The 21,758-nt window shown below is 34.3% G+C and overlaps 3 protein-coding genes across 6 annotated transcripts; 2 read left to right on the top strand and 1 right to left on the bottom strand.

Annotated features, from left to right (window-relative positions):
- Positions 1 to 1,347: 1,347 nt before the first annotated feature.
- Positions 1,348 to 7,067, bottom strand: LOC110421260 (protein FAR1-RELATED SEQUENCE 6-like). Of its 4 annotated transcripts, none has more exons than XR_016351528.1 (4): positions 6,938 to 7,067; positions 5,408 to 5,952; positions 2,329 to 2,597; positions 1,348 to 1,764 (listed from the first exon to the last, which is right to left on the bottom strand). XR_016351528.1 is itself a non-coding variant. In XM_021434808.2 (4 exons), coding segments are annotated over exons 2-4 (741 nt in total). In that variant the 5' UTR covers positions 6,258 to 6,305; positions 6,938 to 7,036; the 3' UTR covers positions 1,864 to 2,402. The 4 variants fall into 4 exon arrangements, 3 of the variants coding, with proteins under 3 accessions (XP_021290483.1, XP_021290481.1, XP_021290482.1); XM_021434808.2 differs by lacking the exon at positions 1,348 to 1,764 and adding an exon at positions 6,257 to 6,305 and having other exon boundaries at positions 1,864 to 2,597; positions 6,938 to 7,036; XM_021434806.2 differs by lacking the exon at positions 1,348 to 1,764 and having other exon boundaries at positions 1,864 to 2,597.
- A 1,063-nt stretch (positions 7,068 to 8,130) lies between these two features.
- LOC110421259 (RNA-binding CRS1 / YhbY (CRM) domain protein) lies at positions 8,131 to 12,794 on the top strand. The gene is made up of 3 exons (XM_021434805.2): positions 8,131 to 8,650; positions 9,626 to 10,027; positions 11,999 to 12,794. The coding sequence occupies exons 1-3, from the start codon at positions 8,237 to 8,239 to the stop codon at positions 12,380 to 12,382; spliced, it is 1,200 nt and encodes a 399-aa protein (XP_021290480.1). The 5' UTR covers positions 8,131 to 8,236; the 3' UTR covers positions 12,383 to 12,794.
- A 4,897-nt stretch (positions 12,795 to 17,691) lies between these two features.
- Positions 17,692 to 21,215, top strand: LOC110421946 (pfkB-like carbohydrate kinase family protein). The gene is made up of 4 exons (XM_021435678.2): positions 17,692 to 18,226; positions 19,613 to 19,945; positions 20,599 to 20,715; positions 20,811 to 21,215. Exons 1-4 carry the CDS (start codon positions 17,819 to 17,821, stop codon positions 20,937 to 20,939), a joined length of 987 nt encoding a protein of 328 aa, XP_021291353.1. The 5' UTR covers positions 17,692 to 17,818; the 3' UTR covers positions 20,940 to 21,215.
- The last annotated feature ends 543 nt before the right edge of the window (positions 21,216 to 21,758 follow it).

Raw genomic sequence — 21,758 nt, 5'->3', positions numbered from 1 at the left:
AGCAATAGTACGTGGAAATTCTGTATGATTCACCCGCTAGGATTGGCATCATCGAACGAAATAATAATAATAATAACAACATGTGATAAGAAGAGAACAGCCATGAAGAGCACTAGTGTCAGAGTCTGGCTATCTGAAAGATCGAGCAGATTGAAAGTGTTGCAAGCAAGAATCTGTTCACGTGGTTTATGCATAGACTGCTGTGGCCGCCCATCTGGTCCACAAAATCTTTGTCGTAACATTCTGCTGTTTCTTGCTTCGGACGCTGCGTCCAGATCCTAAAAATTAAAAGAGCATTGTTTCATATCGATTCTTTCACCACACACGTACAAGGAAACGACAACACGAGAATTGAGAGTGCATAAATTCAAGTATGGGATTTCACCCTTTTATTATATAGATGTTTGCATAATGACAGAGTAATTAAGCCCGATTTATTTCAATTGTTTTTTTGGATACGTGGGAGTAGGTAACTCTATGCTAATGAACTAAGTCCATGCGAGTTAATAATAATAATAATATACTGAAAGCAATCTCTTCTATCACATACAGATTATTTTTTTTAAAAAAAAGTTAACTTGATAAATTATGTATTGTTTACGTTTACAAATTTTTGAAAATCTCTTATCTACCTTCTATGAGATTGAATTGTCTTATTTATTTTTTTTTTAAAAAAATTGCTTAACATGATATTTGCATCATTCATACAAAATTAATTCACAAAATTACTCTAATTTAGTATTTTTACTATTTTCTATCCTGTGGCCCTTTTTTAGAAATTTGTCTCCAAATTTTACCAAATGAATTTAAAAGAAAATAGTAATTTCAAAATGCCGGTTTTTGGTTTACTTTAGTATCACATAATTACTATAACTTAACACTTCAAAGTTTTAAAACTCATCCGAAAAAGTTTAAAGAGTTGATCCTAAAAGATAAATCCTTTTCACTTAGAGAAAGATCTAATACGATAATGTGCTTTAACTTTAGAATACCCTACTTGATTAGATTTCTTTTCTTATTATAATTATTATGAATATTCCTACATTAGCAAATAAAAACATTAAATAATGCTTGGTGCAACTCAAATTATATTGTTTATTTTACTTGCTCTTTTGTATGCAATTGAAATTTAATCGTGCTTAATTATACAAACGAAAACAACTTTCCTTCGTACCACAACATATAAATCATGTTGGAAGTTAAGATCTTTAAGCTGAAATTATAATTGTTGGGATATTTTCTTATCCTGGATTCATAGAATAGCATTTGTTTATTTGGAAATTTAACTTGGCTTGGCTGAATAAATTGCTGGCTTCATATCTGGGGCTTAGAAGAAGCATGAAACAATTCAAATGAGGGAAGGTTATAATATTAATTCAGCCATGTTTATGCTCCTCAATATACAAAATGTTCTATGCCTCCCAATTGGTTCCCTAAGAGATGGATACCACCGAAGAGCACCACGAAACTCAACTTACATGAGTACTAAACCATTGCAACAACCCAATCTTCTAGGCTCATAACTTCAGTCTCATTTAAATAGTTGAACTTGATAGGTAGATGAAGATGAAGAGGAAGGACAATAGTTTCCCTACTAGAAGCTTCATCGATCATCCATCAAGTGCAAAGAGACAAATACCGGATCCGATTGAATGCCTCCATATCTTCAAAGTCTTCGTCAGCCCGATAGAAGTGAGTTTTTGATGGAAATATGGAGTTAGATGAGACCATGCCAGGGTCTTCGGAGAGACTTGACAGGGAGCCCTGATATAATGCCAAGCGTTATCTCCTCAGGCAGGGTAATTGACTTATAGTACTTAAAATGGTAAGAATGATGTATGGTTTAACAGATTCTAAACGCAGTTGTACGGCTAAAATCATGGGAATAAATGAAGTGCTAATTACAGCAGTATCCAAAAGTCTCAATACAAAATGTAACTGAATACAAATAAAATCATTTGAATGCTATACAAAGACAGACAAAGTTTAATCAAATTGTAAGAAAACATTTACCCAAAATTACCAAAAAGAAGTACAAAAAACTTAATGGAATAATTTAACCACCTAATGACGTCCCGATTGCCAATTACCTTTGCACTCTTCACACAACTGCACAAGGCTTGCCCCAAAAGACTGTACATTGACTGACCTAGTTTATCCTGCTAACCATGTGGTTCAATTTTCAAAGCATAATCACACAAGGCATTCCAATGAATGGCATAGACCCAAGGATTCCCATGCAACAGAACTGACTAGATTCTAACAAATACCTAGAACAATATCAGGATGTAGTTTTTTTTAAGCAAACCTAATTATAGAAACACTGACCTTTACCCAACAGCATACTCTATACCAGGTTTTGATCCTATATTTTGACAAAAACATGAAAAGCTATGCTGGAACTATACATGGCTCTGCTGCTCTTTGTTCTCCATTTCCCGCACACTGTCTACTATGTGTTGGATCTTCTTTGACAGACTCTCATTGTGCTCCTCAATTTGCTCAAAAATCAATTCTAGATGCCTTTTATAGGTTGCAGCTCTCTTTTTCTCATTGGCCAGCTGCTGTGTTAATTCTCGGATTTTATTATGTTCATTCTGCAAAATCAAGATAGATAAAGCAAGTTTCAGTACAGAGATTGAATAACAATAATGGAACTCAGGACTCCCAGGTAAGAGCATCTAATGTTAACTTGTTGGGACAATGTTTAATCCAGAGCCCATTTTGTAAAATCAACAGGACACATGTATGATACAATGACAAAATTGCTGAGGCTAAAACAACAGTTGCTGTAATTAATACAAATTGAATGTGTACATGGCCATTTGACCAACAACACAGCATTTGCATCTACTGAGGCAATTCCGAATACTTGAGCTAGAAGCTATAAGAGTAAGATGAAGAAGAAGGCATGAGGCTAAATGAGGCCCTAAACCTAGATTCAAAGAACTTTTAATCTCCCTCCTTAAAAAAACCAGTGTGTTACCCCCAAAATGTCAAGGGTACATTAGAGCAATATCAGGAACAGAATGGAGAGAGGTATCCACTATTGCACTTTATGATGTGTGCTGTTAAGATGTTTCTGGAGATTAAAGGGTCCAAAGGGACATGTGTCAATCACAATAAACAAATTCCATGAGATATGACACAATAATACTGGCTTCCCTTTGCTCAGGGGGAAGCCCTGGACCCAACTATTATTTATTCATACAGGATTCATTCAGTGCTTGCCTGCCACTCACACTAAAATTCTCTTCAGACCACTTCTTTCTCAATCTTGCCTTATTTTGCACAATTTCTCAGCCGTATCACTAGAACACCAAGTAGAGTAAACCTCACATATCCCAAAGGAAATACACCATTGAAAATCTTAAACGGAACTAAGAAGTTCATTCAATTTGGTATTGAATATCCTCACAGAAACAAAACCACTGAACATAAAAAAAAAAAAAATCAAATTTTACCTAAAAACCAAAAAAGAAAATAAAGTCATTTCATTGTCTTTTGACTACATATTTAAGTTGCTCACACCATGCACCAACTCCACAAAATTATGCCTTACTTAGCCCAGACTTTAACAATCCAGAAATTGAAATGCAATTAAAAACAAAATGAAATATATCCAAAAAATCAAATAAATTAACACATTAAAAAATCTCATACTGTGGCCAAGGCAATAGCCTGATGGTAGCCATACATTATAATAAAACTTAGATCACAATTGGCTTAAACCCTAAAATAGCCCATGTACTATGGCCATTTATTAAACTAAGCCTCTCACTTTTTATTGTATTCAAATGAACACTTAAACTTTGACGTAGGGCCAAACAAACCCTTAACCCTAGCAGAAATTTAACCATCACTAGACTTAATGCAGCCAGCTTTTTTGCCCACATGGCATATGACCTGATAAACTGACGTGACCACATGACAGCTATGTGGCAAAATGTGCCAGTTTGTTTTCCCATGTCAACTCATCAGGTCATATGTCATGCAGACAAAAAAGGCAAACTGGCCTTGGGTCTAATGGAGGTTAAATTTTTGTTAAAATGAAGGGCTTTTGGCCTTAAATCAAAGTGTATTGGCTTGTTTGATTGTAATAAAAGGTGAGAGGCATAGTTGAATAAATGGCCATGGTACAGGAGCTCTTTTAAGGTTTATGCCATCCCAATTTCATCCTATTCAAATCCCCTCCCCCAACTTGACAGCAAAATTTAGTAAAGAAACCCAATATTTCATTGATGAATTAAAGTGGCTACAGCTTCCAGATTTTTAAAATGCTATAACAACTTTCACAACTTACAATTTTCATTGACAGATACACATGAAACCAAGAACAAAGTAGTCATACTGCCCTAATGCCATTTCTCTTAAGACAATAAGCCATATTGAATATGATAATTTGATTTTATACCATAAAAATCTCATATAGAATACATATATTCAATGTCCACAATCAAGACAATTATCACACATGAAGAAAAATATTCCATATATAGCATGACACTTTCTTTAAGAAATAGGAAAATAAACGAAGCACAAGAGGTACCACAACAGTAGTTGCAATGGTGTTGAAAATTACTTGCTTAGTTGCTACAATGTAAGGGTGAATATACATGTGCAAATACCATGCACTTCAGATTTTACATAGAGAGACTGAACCTACTAGAACTGGGCAAAATGAAATTGAAAGTGTAATGTCATTACATATGGTAAATAAGAACCACCACCACATAGTGCCTGTTTGTAAAAAGATAATTTTAGTTTTCTATAAAGGCTGAAAATGAGTTTTTTGAAGCTAAAAGCTAAAGCTGAAAACAGCTATGATAAGAAGTTGATAGGCAAATTAAACGAAATGGTAAGAACATATTCTTGGTTATGTCAAATAATTTCGATGGGATGACACTTTCCAAAAAGCTGTACTTCAAAAGCACTTGTCACTACAGCTCCAGTTACACCCGACAAGCTACTATCCAATCCACCAAATAAGAAAAGTTCAATTTCCAATCAACAAGAATGAACTGGCCTAGGCTAGTACAATCTATTATCTTCATTGCTAATCCATCATCATTTTATCTTAACAAGGAGACTCTAGATATCTTGATGAGAAGTACAGGAAAATGCTTCACCTCTGGGTCATTTAACTTATCCAACACCAAAACAAGCAGAAATTGATAATCTAAGTCCAGTAATTTTCAGTGTGAATCAAAAGTATAGAATTACAAACATCTGTTTGCATGTAATTCAAGCTACTCCTACCTCCTAACTGGAAGATCTAAGCTTACTCTGGAAAACATCTGTTTACATGTAATTCAATCAACTTCAACTCGCTAGCAAATACAATGAAAGAACATAAATTGACAGGCTTGAGGAGAGATGAGTTTATGACAATAGGGTGAGAACTGACCGGGTATTGATCATAAATGCAATCCCTCCGACCTTTTCCAGGCGTCAGAGGATGAGTGTGTTCCTTCACGAATTTTGTAACAACCCATTTACCAGAACTTACTTTCCTCACCAAAATCATTGCCCTGCATCCAACCCTCGTCTCTGCCCTTTGCCTCACAATTTTTTCTCTCTTGTCAGGCATTCTAAAACCTTCTTTGTTACAAACAAGTGCCCTACCAATAGCAGATCCGTCACGCCTTGAACGAGAAAGTTTGCTTACACGAATTATGAATCCAACCCTAGTGGCATATGCATTATAAAACGCATGTGCAGCTGCCTCAGATTCAAACTCCTGACCTACATAAGGCTCATCAGCTGGAATGCCCTCCGGGATGTCGTCCCCTTCTGGAGAAGTTCGATCCATCTTTTCATTCACACCCTGCTGAAAAGTTCCTTCAACAGGACTTTCTACAGCTTCACTTTCATTATCCATGCTACTAGCCTCCACTTGGACTGAATTCAGTACCATGCCACCATTAACATCACCATGAACCCCAAATTCCACTGCAAGAAAAAACCTTCTTTTATTAATTATTGCAAGATGATGAAATGAAAAGTATGCAAAGAATCATATTAAAGATATTTCCTATTGAGTTACAAAAGAACTTGAAAAGTTCAAATTAACAGCGCTAAGTTAGCACCTTATTGGCATCGACATTAAATGTTGTTTGCCAAGAAATTGGCAACAAAACATTATATAACTAATTGATTTCAATTTACTTTTTCCCGTTCCAGTTTCCCAACAACCAACTGGAGCATATGTATTCAAGCCAAAATGAAAAGTAAGGAAAAGAAAACTAAAACTTACTTAACAAATTGCTCTCAAATGGAAACTACATGAGACTGATTCCGACGAACTCTAAGGCAAAAAAGGAAGAAAAAAAGGAAACGTATTTATGGTTCTGCTTCTAATGGTAAGACTAAATTAGAAAATTCTCAACAATGAAAGAAATAAAAAAGGAAAAAGGAACATAAAACAAATACAAAAGTTTAAAAGCCTGAGTGAATAAAGTTAATTTTGAAGTCCTAGTTGAAGTCAATTCGAGAATTCAAAATTTGCTCTGTCTTTCTTTCTTTTTTCCCTTTAATTCTCCGTTATTTTCTCATCCACCAAACAGATTCCAAACACAAATTTTTTTTTTGAAATCATCAAGTAATTCTACAATCCGAGGCCCTGATGCTATTATTTACTTGCTAATTACATTCTTAAAGAGAAGGGGGAAATAAAAGAAACAATCAAATTTACCAGAATACAAAACAAAATAAAACCTAACAAAAGTTCAAACCCTACAGTTTCTCACTTAAAACTACATTTTCTCGACAAACAAACAAAGAATGAATTAATAAATCAAACGAAAAAATAATCCAAAAATATGTTGCAATAATGGGCTCTTTGCATGGAACAATTAATAAAAAAATTTTCAAAAAAATTATACAAAACTTATAGTAATTAACAAGCGATAAGATTGAATTAAAATAAAAAACTTACTCGAAAATTTAACGTTTAATGGAGATGAAATTGTGATGATCGATTAGGTATCAAAAAAGGGCGAGACTTTGGGGTGCAAGTTCAGCGTTGGGAATTATACGGGCGCAAAAGGAGATGACATGGCAACAGTAGATTGGATTAAATACAAAATAAAGTCAAACGTTTTTTAAAAGCCAATTGTATTTTGACAGGTGTTAGCAGGAGTGGACTTGGCCTCGGCTAATCACCTCTTTGAGTTTGGTTGGGGCAAAAAGACTCCAAAGTCCGACCCGCTTTTTCGCGATGGTTTTTACCCGTTTGCCACATCTAACTCAACCGCGAAAATCCGAAGTCGCTCCTTCAATTCCAAACTCTGCCATCAGCCTGTCACTCCACCGTAGCTCGCCGCCGCTCCTCCACTCTTCTTCTGCCCCGCCGTAAATTATCAGACGATCAAGCTTGCTCCTTTGTTGTGCCAACCATTTCTTCAACTCTGTAATCGGTTTCTTCTCCAATAGCCACACCTTCTCTTCTCCTTAGTTGCCCCGTCCCGTCGTCCGTCCTTCTTCCTTCTCCACTTCGAATCTGTCGGCTCAACACGCACATTGTTTTGGTACACAATTTGTATGTAACTTTCTTTTGTTGATTAGGCTTAAAAATTAACTGTGCTGCTTCCATTCTTTGTGTATCTTTTTCCGTTTGGAATGCCCCCGAACAGATTGATGCAGTTGCGAATTGGTAGTGGTGGTTTAGATGTTTGCCTTGTTCTTTGTAAATTGCATTTGCCTCTTATGTTTGTTTTGTTCCATATATGTATGCTGATGAACTGATAAGTTTGAATTTTAGCTTATTAGCTTATGCTTCTTGAATTTAATTGTTATATTTTAGTTAAATTTGGTAGTGATTTGAGAGGGAAAGTGAAGACTTTTCTTTATTATCTTCTATTAATGGAAAATCAGCTTATATATTTTACATTCTCTCTACCTGTGTGGAATAATGTGGCAAAAGAAAATTATAACACTGGCTGGGTACGGGTCGGGTCGGAGGTGGCTTCCCACTGTGATATATCCTAGCCCTGGCGGGGCGGGTCTGGACATATATAACATGATGGGGCTGGAAAATATTGTTTGCCTTACATTTTGTTCTTGGGACAAAGCCCAATCCACTCCAAATTGGCGCCGGGTCGTACCATTTGTTGCTGCTGGGTAAGATTAAAACCCATTAATTTCTGGGAGTTTTAGAGCTTTCCTGGGTTTATCAAAAAAAAAATTGATATTTGCCCCCCTCTCTCTCTTCTCTATATCTGATGTAACTGTAGGAATGGCAAAAGCTCTATTTCGTACCCTACGAAGAGCTTCTTCACTTTTGAATACAATTACTCCACATTCCTTCAACCTCAGCTCAACTTTCCTAAATGAAGTACCAATTTTTTGTCCATTAAAAGTCATTGTTCCACCAAACGCAAGAACCCCTTCATGGGTTTTGCGGAACTTGAGTCATGGTACAGTAAGCCTGGTGATATCACAAGGAAAACCCAAGTTTGAAACTCATCAAGTTGACCCTCCAAAGAAGGAGAAGTGGAAGACCAAGAAGAGGCTTAAGTTGCAAAGGAAGAGAGAGAAAGCGATTAGGAAAGCTGCCAATAAGAGAGACCCACGTCGGCTTGGTCTCACTAGGAAGAAGAAGAAGAAGTTTGCTAATGCAGAGGAGAGGATTAAGTACAAGCTTGAGAAGGTAACCATAGTTTCATTGTTTTCTTTTCCTTCAAGTTAGGCTGGCTCCATTTGCTTGTTATTTTTGTTATTTATTTTTTGCTGTTTCCTTTAAAATTGACATGATGAAAGCAATTGGTGGAGAGCAGGACACGATTGATTAAAGAATGAACAAATAACTAAATGCAGTATCTATTTTAACATAATTGTTATACATATAAAACTATGATAAGTACCTTTATTGTTTAAAGAAATGACCTTTTTAAATTTTTAATTCTTCAAAAATATAGTTTGCTTTTGTATGAATGTACTTTTTACTTTTTGCTTCTAGAACCAAAAGGTAGTAAAAGTAATAAGCAAAGAGTAGCTTAATTGCTTGCTTTTGCTAGCAATTGGTGTAGCTTTTAAACGGCAGAGCAACAAAGGTTAAGATATATAAACGACATTGGTATAACAGATGTTTCACTTAGATTGTGATAAATCATCTTTGTTACATTTTGAAGTGATTCTGTTTTCTCTGTTCTGTTTGATGATACTTTGCAAAATCAGGTTCATTGCATTAATGCTTGATTAAAATATGCATGTTCTGATGTAAACTTAAAGCTTACTAGGTATGTTTTGTTGGATTGGATATAAGGGACTTATAAACAACTAACATTAACTGTATCTCATGTTGTAAAGAATTTCCTTCATATCATTTGACTGCATTTTGTTAGAATCTTTTATGTGAAAACTGGTTGGCTTCGTTTATGTTTTGAGATTTTCTCATTGTTTAATGAATTAATTAGTCTAGAATTGAAATTGTTCTACCTTATTGTCTTTTTCATTTATCTATTCATTTAGTTCCTTTGCTTTTATATATATACATATATACACACACGCATATAATATATATATTTATATATATATATAATTGTTCTACCTTGTTTATTCGATAATTCTCATTCTCATAACCCTCTAACATATGGTGTTTGGTTTGTTATGCTGTTTTCTCAAGGCCAAAATCAAGGAAGCGTTGCTGCTTGAAAGACTTAAGCGCTATGAAGTTCCCAAAGTTCAGGGGCCTGTGGTGGAACCACATCATCTTACCGGTGAAGAACAGTTCTATATGAGAAAAATGGCACAGAAAAGGTCCAACTATGTGCCAGTTGGCAGAAGAGGAATATTTGGCGGGGTTATTCTTAATATGCATATGCATTGGAAGAAACATGAAACTGTTAAGGTCATTTGCAAGCCCTGTAAGCCCGGCCAAGTACACGAGTATGCTGACGAAATTGCCAGACTGAGTGGTGGAATCCCAGTTCAGATAATTGGTGATTACACCATAGTATTCTATCGAGGGAAGAATTATGTGCAGCCAGAAGTTATGTCCCCAATAGATACATTGTCCAAGAAAAGAGTGAGTTTGCTTCTCAAGTGCAGTTCTGTGTTCTTCTCCACATGCACACATGCAAACACAAACAATATGTGAGTTTGTAAGTTCTGATTAACTTGCCAAGGAACATAAGAAATATCTGCCCTGCGACCTATCCAATACTTCATATCCTTACATATAAAAGTCTTTACCACATTATAGTTCCAGCAAACTGGACTCTTGGAAAGGGTAATTCAGGAATAATCCTACTCTTTAGCAGTATTTAAAGTGGATAGGCTTTGCACTTCTGAGTTGAAAACTTCTTCCCTCTCGCAGTCTTCATGCGCGCATGTACAACCATCATTTTTGGTTTGGAGTCCCCCATAGCATCATCATTATGATCACATTATTGTCATATATATGTCAACCAAAATGATATCATTTTAATTGTGGTTTTTTTATATGGGCATTTTAATTGTGTTGTGGTGACATGTTTTGGTGTTTATTTTATAATTTCTTTTCTAACGTTCAAGTGGTTTTGGAGGCAATTATTTTGGAACTTTGGAACCTAAGTATTTAAGAGTATTCTGACCCTTGAAGTTATTCATTAAACAATCACGTGCTTCTTTGTTGCTAGTAAAGTTACTATCCTGTCCTGAGTTGCTCAAGCTTTTCAGTTTATCAAGTAATATGTTCAGCTTGTGGAGGAACAGAATTTCCATAGCTTGATTGGTCAGTAATTAGGTGCATGTTACTTTTCACTGATGGGTTTCCCTGATTCATAAAAATGTGCCTTGCATTTTAATTTTTTTTCTCTTTTCCTGATTTTAAGGTAAGTCGCCATTCAAATTGTAGTTTTGAATAGTAGAAGCATGCTCTGATTTTCTATAGCATAGTTCATTAGTATGATACTAATAGCTGTTAGACTACAATGTTTCCCTTTGGTAAATGGATGAGGTTTCCTTGTTTGTTCTAAACTGGTCCAGCGCTGTTGTTCTTTGGCACAGTGGTCATGGAGCTAAAAGTTTCTCTATGAGTAAATTTCTTCCCAACGTACATAGCCTATGGCTCTGTTCCTACAGAGCATGCACACTTTTGAGTAGGTTCCATGATAGAGGATCTATTCAGCCTTTAAAAAACCGCAAAATAGACATGTGGTTGACTTTACAAGCTAGATAGGCTTGTAAGGATGTGAATGCTTTAACCAATAATACTACCATGTCTTTTTTCAATTGTTGTCAGTTAGGACCAATTGCATGAGTTTGGTATCAATTGCCATTCTGCTGGAAAATATAGTTATGTTATTCTTTTACCCCTGTGTTACTCAGACTCAGGGGTGAGTATCAGATACGGGTATGCGTCCAACATGGGTACGTTGAATTTTTTCTAAGTTTTTCTTTATATTTGAAGGGTCGGTCCTCTGAATCCACATTCGATGGGCATGTCCCAGACATAGGTACTTCATGGAAAATGAAGAGTTGGAGCAACATAGGTTTTTCCAATTCCCATAATCTGTAAATTGTGTATGATGAGTGATAAGAAAGAGAGTTATTGGTTCTAGCTTAGCATTGGAAACATTTGATGTGAAACTATAAAATTTCAAAATGTCTACTATAAAGCGGGTCACAATCTACTAGATTGGGATAATCTTCATTCAGTTTCAAGATTTCATCTTTAATCCCATGAGATGATCACAGGATTTAACAATTGTATGTATGATGCTATGAAAGGTTTCAGATGTATTAAAGATGTCAGTGGAATTTCTCATCCTGATGGGCTGCTGATATTGTTGATTAGTTTTATTTATTTCTTGAAAGTGATAATGTTATTTTATCTTATCTTACTTTATTTGTGAATTTGAGGATGGGAGAAAGATTTCATTGGCATCTATTTGAACCATTTTCATTGTTCTTCCTCTTGATGCTAATGCTTATGGTGATTTAGTTTTTCATGAATATTCTTATTGAGCTCTATAAAATAGTATTCAACCACACCGATTTTGTCTTTTCTTTGCAGGCGCTTGAAAAATCAAAGTATGAGCAATCACTCGAGTCGGTGAGACACTTCATCGCTATCGCAGAGAAGGAATTGGAGTTGTACTACAGACACATTGCACTCTACGGTGATCCAAATAATAGGAATCCCATTTCAATCTTGGACACTCCAACAAAAGACACCCATGAATCAAGGAAACTTAAGATGCTCGAAAGAGAGAGTCATGATTTGACATGTGAGGGCTTTTCTTCATGTACTTCAGTTGCAGAAGCTGATTCCTTAAGTGAAGAACTATCAGAAACTGAAGATGACTTAAAAGGTGGGGACTTATCCATGAGAGAATCAGATTCTGAAGATAACGGTTCTTATTTTGCTAAAGCAAGTGAAGGAAGCTCGTCTAGGTAGCATGTGAGTGACGGGGAGGATTTGTCTATAATTGACTCATATTCTGAAGATAAATGTTTCTTATTCTGATGAAGATGTTGAAGAAGAAAGTCCTTTGGGGTCTGAAGGAGATTCCTACCCATCATTTTGACAGTAGATGTGATATTGTAAAGAAATCCTAAGAGACCAAGTAAAGGAATAAATTCATATTGCCAAAATCTCTGTTCTCCCTTTCTCTTTGGTAGGCCTCATTGAGTGGCATGAAATTCGCATGGTTGATTGATTGTTCGCAAAATGTTGTTCAAGACTCAAGAAACCAGATTGATTTATTCTTAAATATCTATGAGGTCTCAGGTTTCATCTCTTCTTAATCATATGCCACGTGCAATGCTACCCCTCTTAGCTTAGCTTAGATACCTGATCCAATGATTTTCATGTACAAAAACTTTTGAATACTGAAATAAAGAATCAATATTATGAGTAAAGAGAAAGACAAAGAGTTTGTATTTTGTGCTGGGACTTCCCAGAAGTGGCACGTGAATTAGCCCACAGTCCACCTAACAGTTTGTTACCCACAGTTTCCTACTTTAATTTAAAATTATTTTTATAAAAAATAATATTATCAACTCCACTAGGCAAAATATACTCTAAGAAAGGGCTTTAATTATTCAACTTAAGAATTAGACAAGATTAATTAATTCAAGCAACTAATGAATGTTTTGATTCCCACTGGTTTTTCAAAGCACAAGGAATGAAAGATGTTCTTCGTTTTATTATATATATATATATATAAAGAAAAGAAATTATTTATGAAATGGCAGATGATGATTGGTTGAATTTTCAGTGGAGACGGCACTTCTGAACACACGGTTAACATACATGTCACTTGGCAACCTCACATAAGCAACTCAACCCAAGTTCCAGCCTTTCATTTTATTATTATTATTTAGGAGAAAGTGGCGTTGAAATTTAAAAGTCTTGATTATTTGGATAAATATATGTATTTATTATTAAATTAAATGTTTGAGTATAAGTAGATTTGCTCGAGAGTCAATTTTTAAATTCGAGATAATTTTACTTTTAAAATATATTTCAGATATTAAAATATTTTAAATATAAAAATATTTGAAATATTTTAATAACAAAAAAAAAAGAGAGAGTTTCAATGCCTTCGCTTGTTATTAGTTTTTAATTGGAAAAATTACTATTTGTCCAATCATTGCTAACTGAAATAAAGGAACAGAAACTTGAGAGGAACCCATAAATCAAATCAAAGAATGGAAAACACCTCTTCCTTTTTATTTATTTATTTATTTTCATTCATTTTCATCCTCTTTTTATATTCCCAAATATACAAAGAGAATATTTGTGTGTTGGAAGGTTTGGCATGACTACATCACCTGCTTGTATAGCAACAACAAATCTTCTCACAAAATGGGTAGCCCTTAAATTATTTATTTAAGAAAAGATAAAACCTTTTTGCCAAGTGCATGAACAGGATGGAAGTTCTACAATTATAAATAGACAACCCAAGAATTGCTTTGTTGTCATAGATGCACTTAATTATCATGTAACTTACTCTAATCTTTTTTAGGTAGTAAATTAGTGTCTTTCTTGTTCTTATCATATAAATGTAATATAATTTTAATGTCTTGAGTTCATGCACCATTAGTTTAACATTTTTTTTTACTTTTCGGATCAAATTTTTTTGTACTTTAAAAGTTTAAATTTAAGTTACTAACAATAAATAATGTGAACATTTTTTTAAAAAACCACGTATTATATATATATTTAAGAGAAGAGAGATTATAACTTTATTCTCTTTGAGAGTAAATTGATATACCAACTAATGTGTCAAATGTTTGAAAAAAACCACGTATTTGAAATGAATAGATATCCCATTTTACTACACCAATCATTGATATTTTTATTAAGACAATATATTATAATTCAAATCATAATTTATATTCATAAAATCAGAAATATTACATCAACATAGTGTGAATTTACCCAAATATGTTTTGACATCAAATATATTGACTCGAGACCAAATGTTATTGGTTAATGATTTTCAAACTCAAACTATTCATTCTCTAACACTTAAATTTAAATTTTTAATAATGAATAACTCGAACTCTTAAATGGATCACTCCAATCACATGCATGCATATTGAATAAAATATCATAGTAATTATATTATTTTTTATTTAATAATTAACTTGAGACCTCTATATTTAAATTTTATCCTCAAAAATAAAAAATAAAAATAAAAAAAAAGAAAAATATTAGAAGTCAAATATTTATTCATAATTTTTTGGCCTTTTTTGGGGGGAGAAAAGAAGAGTAGCACCACACGAGAAGGGAAAAGTGGATGTAATAATGTGTATAGCTTCCCTTCAAAGGCAGGGTAACTGGATAAGGAGTCCCGTCCCAATCCTCAACAGCTATGAAGCCTAGTCATAACTGCATCACCTCTATTATTTTTATATCCATTTAGCAAAGCTCAAACGTTTTCAACTCCTTAAAAATTAAAGATTTAATTCTCATTATAATGATAATATATATATTATATATTATATAAAATAAAATTTGATTTGAAACCATTTAGCACAACCCATCTTAATAAGCGTTGTTATTATAAATACCATACCTAAATTATTATGTTTGATGGCAAAGTCAAGCAGATGGTTGTTGCAGGTACCAACAATAATGAACTTTCAACTGTTATGAATGAATGTATGACAAGATTTTATGTTCTTTCTTTCTTCTTTTTTTTTTTTGTGGGATATTTAATCATTAAAAATTAAAATCTACAAACATTATAATGACTTATCAATTAGGTTGTGAATCAACAATAAAATTTGCATAATTTCATAAAACACGAATTCTATTTATCATTTTCTCCCTCTTTTAATGCTTCGTTAATAAAATTTAAATTTTGTCATCTTAATGTCTCATTTGATCATAATAAAGAGTTTTAAAATTTTCTAATTAATCTCCCCTTTCTAATCATAGTCTCTTCGGCATCATTTTTCTCATTCATTTTTATTTTATATAATAATTGTCCATGAAAACAAAAAATAAACCCTTTTTATGAAAGTCAATTTCCATATATATATATATATATATTCATAAAATTACTTTTTGACCCTTAGTCAAAATATATCAGAAGGAGTATTAATACTAACTAACCACTATGCATTGCATTGGATTTTTAAGCTTTGATAATTGTTAGCATGAAATATTTCTATGCTTTATCAGTACTGACATACAACCACTTCATTTCTTATTACTTTGCATTGACATATGCTTTTGTTTTTCTATCAAAATAATAATATTTGGTTCTACGCATGAGATCTTGCGACATGACCCAAAGTAAAGGCACGAGTTTCATTTCCTTTTTTAATATTAAAATTTCAAATTAGAAAAAAAAAGAAAAAATAATAGAATTTCATATAATATTATAAAGTTGTATTCAAGATTTCATATAATAATACTATTTTACATATAAAATAAAAGGGAGGCATGCCATGTGATAACTTGACTGCCATTTCATTCAAAATTGGACAAGCAATGACGATCCCATACAAAAATTACATTTTAAAATCCCATTTGCTCAAATCTGGTAATTCTTTTATTTATATTTGTTGGTAGTATTTATTTATATTTTGTTAAATATTTATTAACAAGGCGGCTAGCTGGGAATTTTTGGTAATAAAGTAATTAATAACACACCAATGACAAACCCTTCCTTCTCAAAGCCACGCATAAAAGCAATGGGTGATTATGACCCAAAATCCCAAGACAAATGGCAGTCTCTTTCCTAAATATATTAATTATTAATTATAAATTGCCTCATTGGGCAACCATTGGATTACTTCATTTGTTAGTTTTTTAGTGAGGGATCAATTTTGTCATAAGGTATCATATTTGGGCATGTTTCATCCCTTTTTTTTTTATGGAACAAGAATTAGAAATCAACAAGTTGGGAGCCGTTTATAATTGGTCAAATTTGTCTAGTGATTGTTCCAAGAATGAGAGATTTGCTATAACTATTGAGCCATTGGACAAATTTTGGGCATTCAAATAATTTTATTTAATAATATTATGTGTAATAAATAAAAATATAAAAAAGAAATTACCATGAATCGATCCTGAAAAAGCAAGGCATGTTGACGGAAATGACAAATGAGGGCAAAACGTATATGTACGGTGTACCACACTCCAATCCTATCTCTTTGGTCAAGGATCGACAAAATGGTAAAGAATATTATTTCATAAATTCAAAAAGATATAAATGGAAATTATTCTCCAATAATCAACAAAACCCACTTTTTGCTCTTCCTTTTTGTCCTTTCGAAAACTCACCCCCTAACTGTTTCCTAATTTTTTATTCGTGTCAAAACCCATTAATTCCTTGAGATCTGCAAATGAGGGAATTATAATTAATAGTTTTTGATTATGATCCTAATTTCTTGAAAATAATGTATCAATTCTAAATAATGGTGATCAATTAATATTAGACACAAATGCTAATTAATTTTAAAAAAAAGGAATGAATTTTTTTTTTGAAAAAGAAAATCCCTACATAAAGTGGTATCCTGATTTGGCTATCTCACCCGTAATTATGAGTTAAGATGCTGCCCCGGAGTTTTCTAATCAAAGTGGATAAAAGATTATCCAGAAAAAAGAAAAGAAAATAATAATGGATATTAAAGGATTTTTTAGAATAATTAGGGTACAATTGAAGCTATCCAATTCCCTTTATCACAAAAAAATAAAAATAAATAAATAAATAAATAAAAGTTCAACCAATTGAGAGTGCGACTCTCCCTCTAAAAGGAGTCCATTATTCTTGTAGGTTAACCTTACCCATCAAAAAAGATTGATTAAATATTGTTACACATAAGGTGTAAGGATGTTTAGTATGAGCAGAAATTGAGGTTAAATTTATTTATTTGACAATTTATAATGTTTATTATAAAATTATATTTTATATTTACTATTAAATAAATTTTTTTATTCATTTAATATAATGAAAATGGAATATATAATTGAATATTAAATTTGCAGTCAGAAAAGAAAGCAAAAAAACGTGATTCCAATTAGAAAATAAAATGGAATCGAAAACATTTTTGTCTTATTTTCATTAGATTTATTAGCATAATAATAATCGAAATGGGAAAGTATATCCAGCGTCAGCAAGTGGGTCCACATCCCCACCAAAAAATTCAGAAAGAAACACAGTTCCCTAATCCGAGTAAAATACTAAATTTCCAAAATCAACATTAATTAATTTGTTAGGAAAAAAAAATCTATTTTCCCATTTTTTCCTCTTACCATTTTTCCCTATATAACAGCTCTTCTCTTCTTCCTCGGCTCTCCTCTTGTACTCTCTATTCTCACTTGTCTCCTTAGAATCATAAATCTTTTTTCCTTTTCTCTTTTCTAGAAGTTATGGCACCAATCGGAGTCCCTTCCGACAAGAGCCTAATTGTGAGCTTCGGTGAGATGCTCATCGACTTTGTCCCCACCGTCTCCGGTGTTTCTTTAGCCGAGGCTCCGGGATTTCTCAAAGCCCCCGGCGGAGCCCCAGCCAACGTGGCGATTGCCGTGGCTAGACTTGGAGGCAAAGCGTCTTTCGTCGGAAAACTCGGAGACGACGAGTTCGGTCACATGCTCGCGGATATTCTCAAGAAAAACGGAGTCTCCTGCGATGGGATCTTGTTTGACCAAGGCGCTAGGACCGCTCTTGCCTTCGTGACTCTACGCGCCGATGGAGAACGTGAGTTCATGTTTTACAGGAATCCTAGTGCCGATATGCTGTTGAAGCCGGAGGAACTGAATCTCGATCTTATCAGATCTGTAAGTGATCTTATCATCTTTTTCCTTGCACTCAACAAATCTATTAATTTTTGTCTTCTTTTTTCTTTAATGCAATTTCGTTTGGTTCTTTTTCAAATGTTGACTCAGAAGAAACAAGAAATATTCACCATTTTTTTTCTAATCAAGAGACAGTAGGAGAAAAGAGGTGATTATCACGTGCCATAATGTGATCGTAGCCTTTCACTGAAGGGTGACATGTCAGTCAGCATTATGACTGTACGATCCCGGGTTCTTCGAGGGACCCACTATGAGTATCTAAGCACCCAAAACTCTGTCGTTTTTCTTCGTGATTTTTTTTCTTAAAAGCACCGAACACGCCCGGTGAGGTTTGGTCGACGTATTAGTGCAGTAAAACTTTTTACTTTTCTATAGATCTAAATCTGAAATAACAATGATTTTTAAGTTTAACTAGCAACTTCCGCGTGGGAAGTGTTCCTTTGCATCTAATGTGATCCGAACCGGGTAAGTTGGCCGTGTTTTGCGGGTTACTTTCATTTGAATTGGAAATGTCAAACTTTTTTTTCACACTACTGTTAAATTTCTGTTGTCTGGCCACGTGGGATTATATGATTGTGTCCACGAGAGGTCCCAAATCCAATCCCATCGTAGAGCGCTTGCTAAACCCTCGTGCGGTAGCGATTATTACGAGAGTTCACGTGCTTCCGTTTGGTACAACAACCGTGAATCCGAAGGGAATCCCCGTAGATCTCGAGTTTCCATTTTCGTGTCTTTTTTTCCTACTGTGAACTTTGAATTTACAATAATGGCCTTGTCCTAATTGAGAAATCATTTTTTTTTCAAGGATAGATCTGGAATTCGGTTTTTACAGATAGTGATTCCCTGTACCTTGTTCATAGCAGAATAAACTTGTAATTGCAGTTTGAATCAAATTACTAGCGTTCTTATAAAATTTCGTAATTATAGATTGATGTGATTTGGGCATTTGTTACTAATAAATATTGGTTTATGATGGTCAACGTGACTTAATTCCTTAAGCTTTGCTCTACTCATGGGTTTATCGAACAAAAATGCATCTGGATCATGCTTGATACGTCGGTGGATGTGGTAAATGGGAGGGAGAGTGAACTCAATGAATTTATAAATCATTTTTCTATTTTTATGGCATACATAAAGAAATTGAATGTTTGGTAGGTGAGAAGTTGAAAATGTCCCATATGAGTTTTCTTTGTTTGTTAGCTTATGGACCATAATGATTGGCCTACCTAACAAAACTGCATTATGTATCGGTTTTATTCGAAATTTGCTTGTATTGCAATTTTCAGAACAAAGTTGTCTTAATTTATTGATTTGGTGGATTTTTTGGGGTATATTTAAATTGATTTCTGTTAATAATTTTTTGTGCAGTCCAAAGTGTTTCACTATGGATCCATAAGTTTGATCGTGGAGCCATGCAGATCGGCTCACCTAAAGGCAATGGAAGTGGCCAAGCAATCAGGTGCTTTGCTCTCATATGATCCAAACCTTCGCCTGCCACTTTGGCCTTCAGCTGAGGAGGCAAGGAAACAGATCTTGTCCATCTGGGATAAGGCAGATGTTATCAAGGTAAGTGATGTTGAGCTAGAGTTCCTCACCGGTAGCGACAAAATTGATGATGAAACTGCCATGAAACTTTGGCACCCCAACTTGACGCTACTCTTGGTCACCCTAGGTGAAAAGGGTAGCAGATACTACACCAAGGTAATGCTAAATTCAGCCTCTTGTATTCTCAGTTGATGCTTCTTTGCTTTTAGTAATTTTGACTCTTAGCTGTCATGGTAGGTGATGCCTTTATTTTGCTGGTCGATAATGACTTTTAGCTGTCATGAGCTTTCATTGATCTAAGAATTTAAATTTTAGATACAAACCTTAATTACCCATTCTATTTATATATATTCATTTGATTCTCCATTCTATCTATAGTTCTAGTGCTAGTTAAATCGCTTCATAAGCATATCTTTACTTATAGTATTATGTAATGTAGTATCATAGAAAAAAGATTCTAATATATATTTAAACCAACCCACTGCAAATGATGTCCATTGGTTGATGCCAAAGGACGTGGGTTTTTTAGTCTCCCGCAAACTAAATTTGAACTTAAAAAGCATGCTGCTAGTTTAGTCAGCCCTGGGCCCAAACATGGCAACTTGGGACTTTGATTAATAATTATACAGGGCGGGGTAGGTGGGTTTTTCAACCTGAACTCAAAAACTATGCACATTGGATTAAACTAGTTCTTAAAAATGCGGTGCAAAGGTCTTGGTTTGGCGTTTTAGGTCTAAAATAATTTATTTTCTGTTAGTAAAACATTTCCAACAATGGAAAAATCGTCATTCTTGTTTTGTGGAATGCAGAATTTCCATGGTTCAGTGGATGCTTTTCATGTGAATACTGTGGATACAACTGGCGCTGGGGACTCCTTCGTCGGTGCATTGCTATGCAAGATTGTTGAGGACTCAACCATACTTGAGGTAACAAATAAGCCATTTTGTCAAAAAAAATTTAATTAGGCTAGTATGGCCTACGGCATTTACATGTGTTCTGAACGTGTGTCTTCAATTGGCAGAATGAATCCAAATTGAGGGAAGTGCTAAAATTCGCAAATGCATGTGGAGCCATCACGACAACCCAAAAGGGAGCAATCCCTGCCCTTCCAACCGAGGCTGATGCCCTTGCCTTAATCAAAGGAGCTTAGGAAAACTCGAATAAAATAACTGCACATCGTTTTGCCTTTTCCTTTCTTTTCTTTTCTTTTCTTTTCTTTTTATTTTTATTTTTATTTTATTTTCAAAGAGGGTTTTCAAAGATTTTTCTCCCTCGTCTTTTATCCTTCATATCCCCTGCCCTTTCCCTGTTTGCTGCCGTGTAAGGATGGAAGACTATGTGCTTTTAACGGCATTAGGAATAATTTTTTTTCTTGTTTAACGTGGGCGCTGAATAATTTGCAATTGAGAGTCACGTGCTGCCATCATTGAGGTACTGTTGTTTAGCTTTGGTTCTGAAAAAGTGAAGTTGAAGCAAGAAAAGCTCATATTCCAACCAAAGTCTTAACATATCAAGTATTTTAAATAAAGCTAAAAATTAAATTACAAGTATGTCTCAGGAACTCAAATCACTATTCTTTCACGCACTAAAAAGTTAAATATTAGACTTTACCACCTTACTGGAGGTTTTCATTAGGTCTATGCTTAAGCCTCCCCAGTGTTGTCATTATAATAACTCTATACCATGGCTTCCCTCTCCTCGTGTCTGAGCCTTTTAATCTTTAGTTGCCAGCAGGTCGTAGCTGGAAACCAGAGTTGAATGAATACGCCGTGTTTTACTAGTTCACCTTTTGAAATGTGAAGCTGCTAGGATTATAACTATCAAAAGCTGGTGTCAGTTCGGCTGATGCTCGATATTTATATTAAAATGCTTCAGTAAAAACCATTCCTGAAGACCATTAGAGCATACAACAGGCTTCTGACTTCCTCAAGCTATTGAATACAGTGGGCTTGGATTATTTCTGGTTTAG

The sequence above is a fragment of the Theobroma umbraticum genome, unplaced genomic scaffold (assembly GCF_002168275.2).
Source record: "Theobroma umbraticum cultivar Fairchild unplaced genomic scaffold, ASM216827v3 scaffold_130.0, whole genome shotgun sequence".
NCBI classification, from domain to species: domain Eukaryota; kingdom Viridiplantae; phylum Streptophyta; class Magnoliopsida; order Malvales; family Malvaceae; genus Theobroma; species Theobroma umbraticum.
Note: the sequence above shows the minus strand (reverse complement) of the source record. Positions and strands in the feature narration are given on the sequence as shown.

Excerpts from the sequence above, each read along its gene's own strand:
- LOC110421260 (XM_021434806.2), bottom strand. Across the intron at positions 2,598-5,407 it reads GCATTTATGATCAATACCCG|AATGAACATAATAAAATCCG; the intron begins GTCAGTTCTCAC and ends TTGATTTTGCAG.
- LOC110421259 (XM_021434805.2), top strand. The coding sequence starts at position 8,237 with ATGGCAAAAGCTCTATTTCGTACCCTACGAAGAGCTTCTTCACTTTTG. Across the intron at positions 8,651-9,625 it reads TTAAGTACAAGCTTGAGAAG|GCCAAAATCAAGGAAGCGTT; the intron begins GTAACCATAGTT and ends TGTTTTCTCAAG. Across the intron at positions 10,028-11,998 it reads ATACATTGTCCAAGAAAAGA|GCGCTTGAAAAATCAAAGTA; the intron begins GTGAGTTTGCTT and ends TTTTCTTTGCAG.
- LOC110421946 (XM_021435678.2), top strand. The coding sequence starts at position 17,819 with ATGGCACCAATCGGAGTCCCTTCCGACAAGAGCCTAATTGTGAGCTTC. Across the intron at positions 18,227-19,612 it reads ATCTCGATCTTATCAGATCT|TCCAAAGTGTTTCACTATGG; the intron begins GTAAGTGATCTT and ends TTTTTTGTGCAG. Across the intron at positions 19,946-20,598 it reads GTAGCAGATACTACACCAAG|AATTTCCATGGTTCAGTGGA; the intron begins GTAATGCTAAAT and ends TGTGGAATGCAG.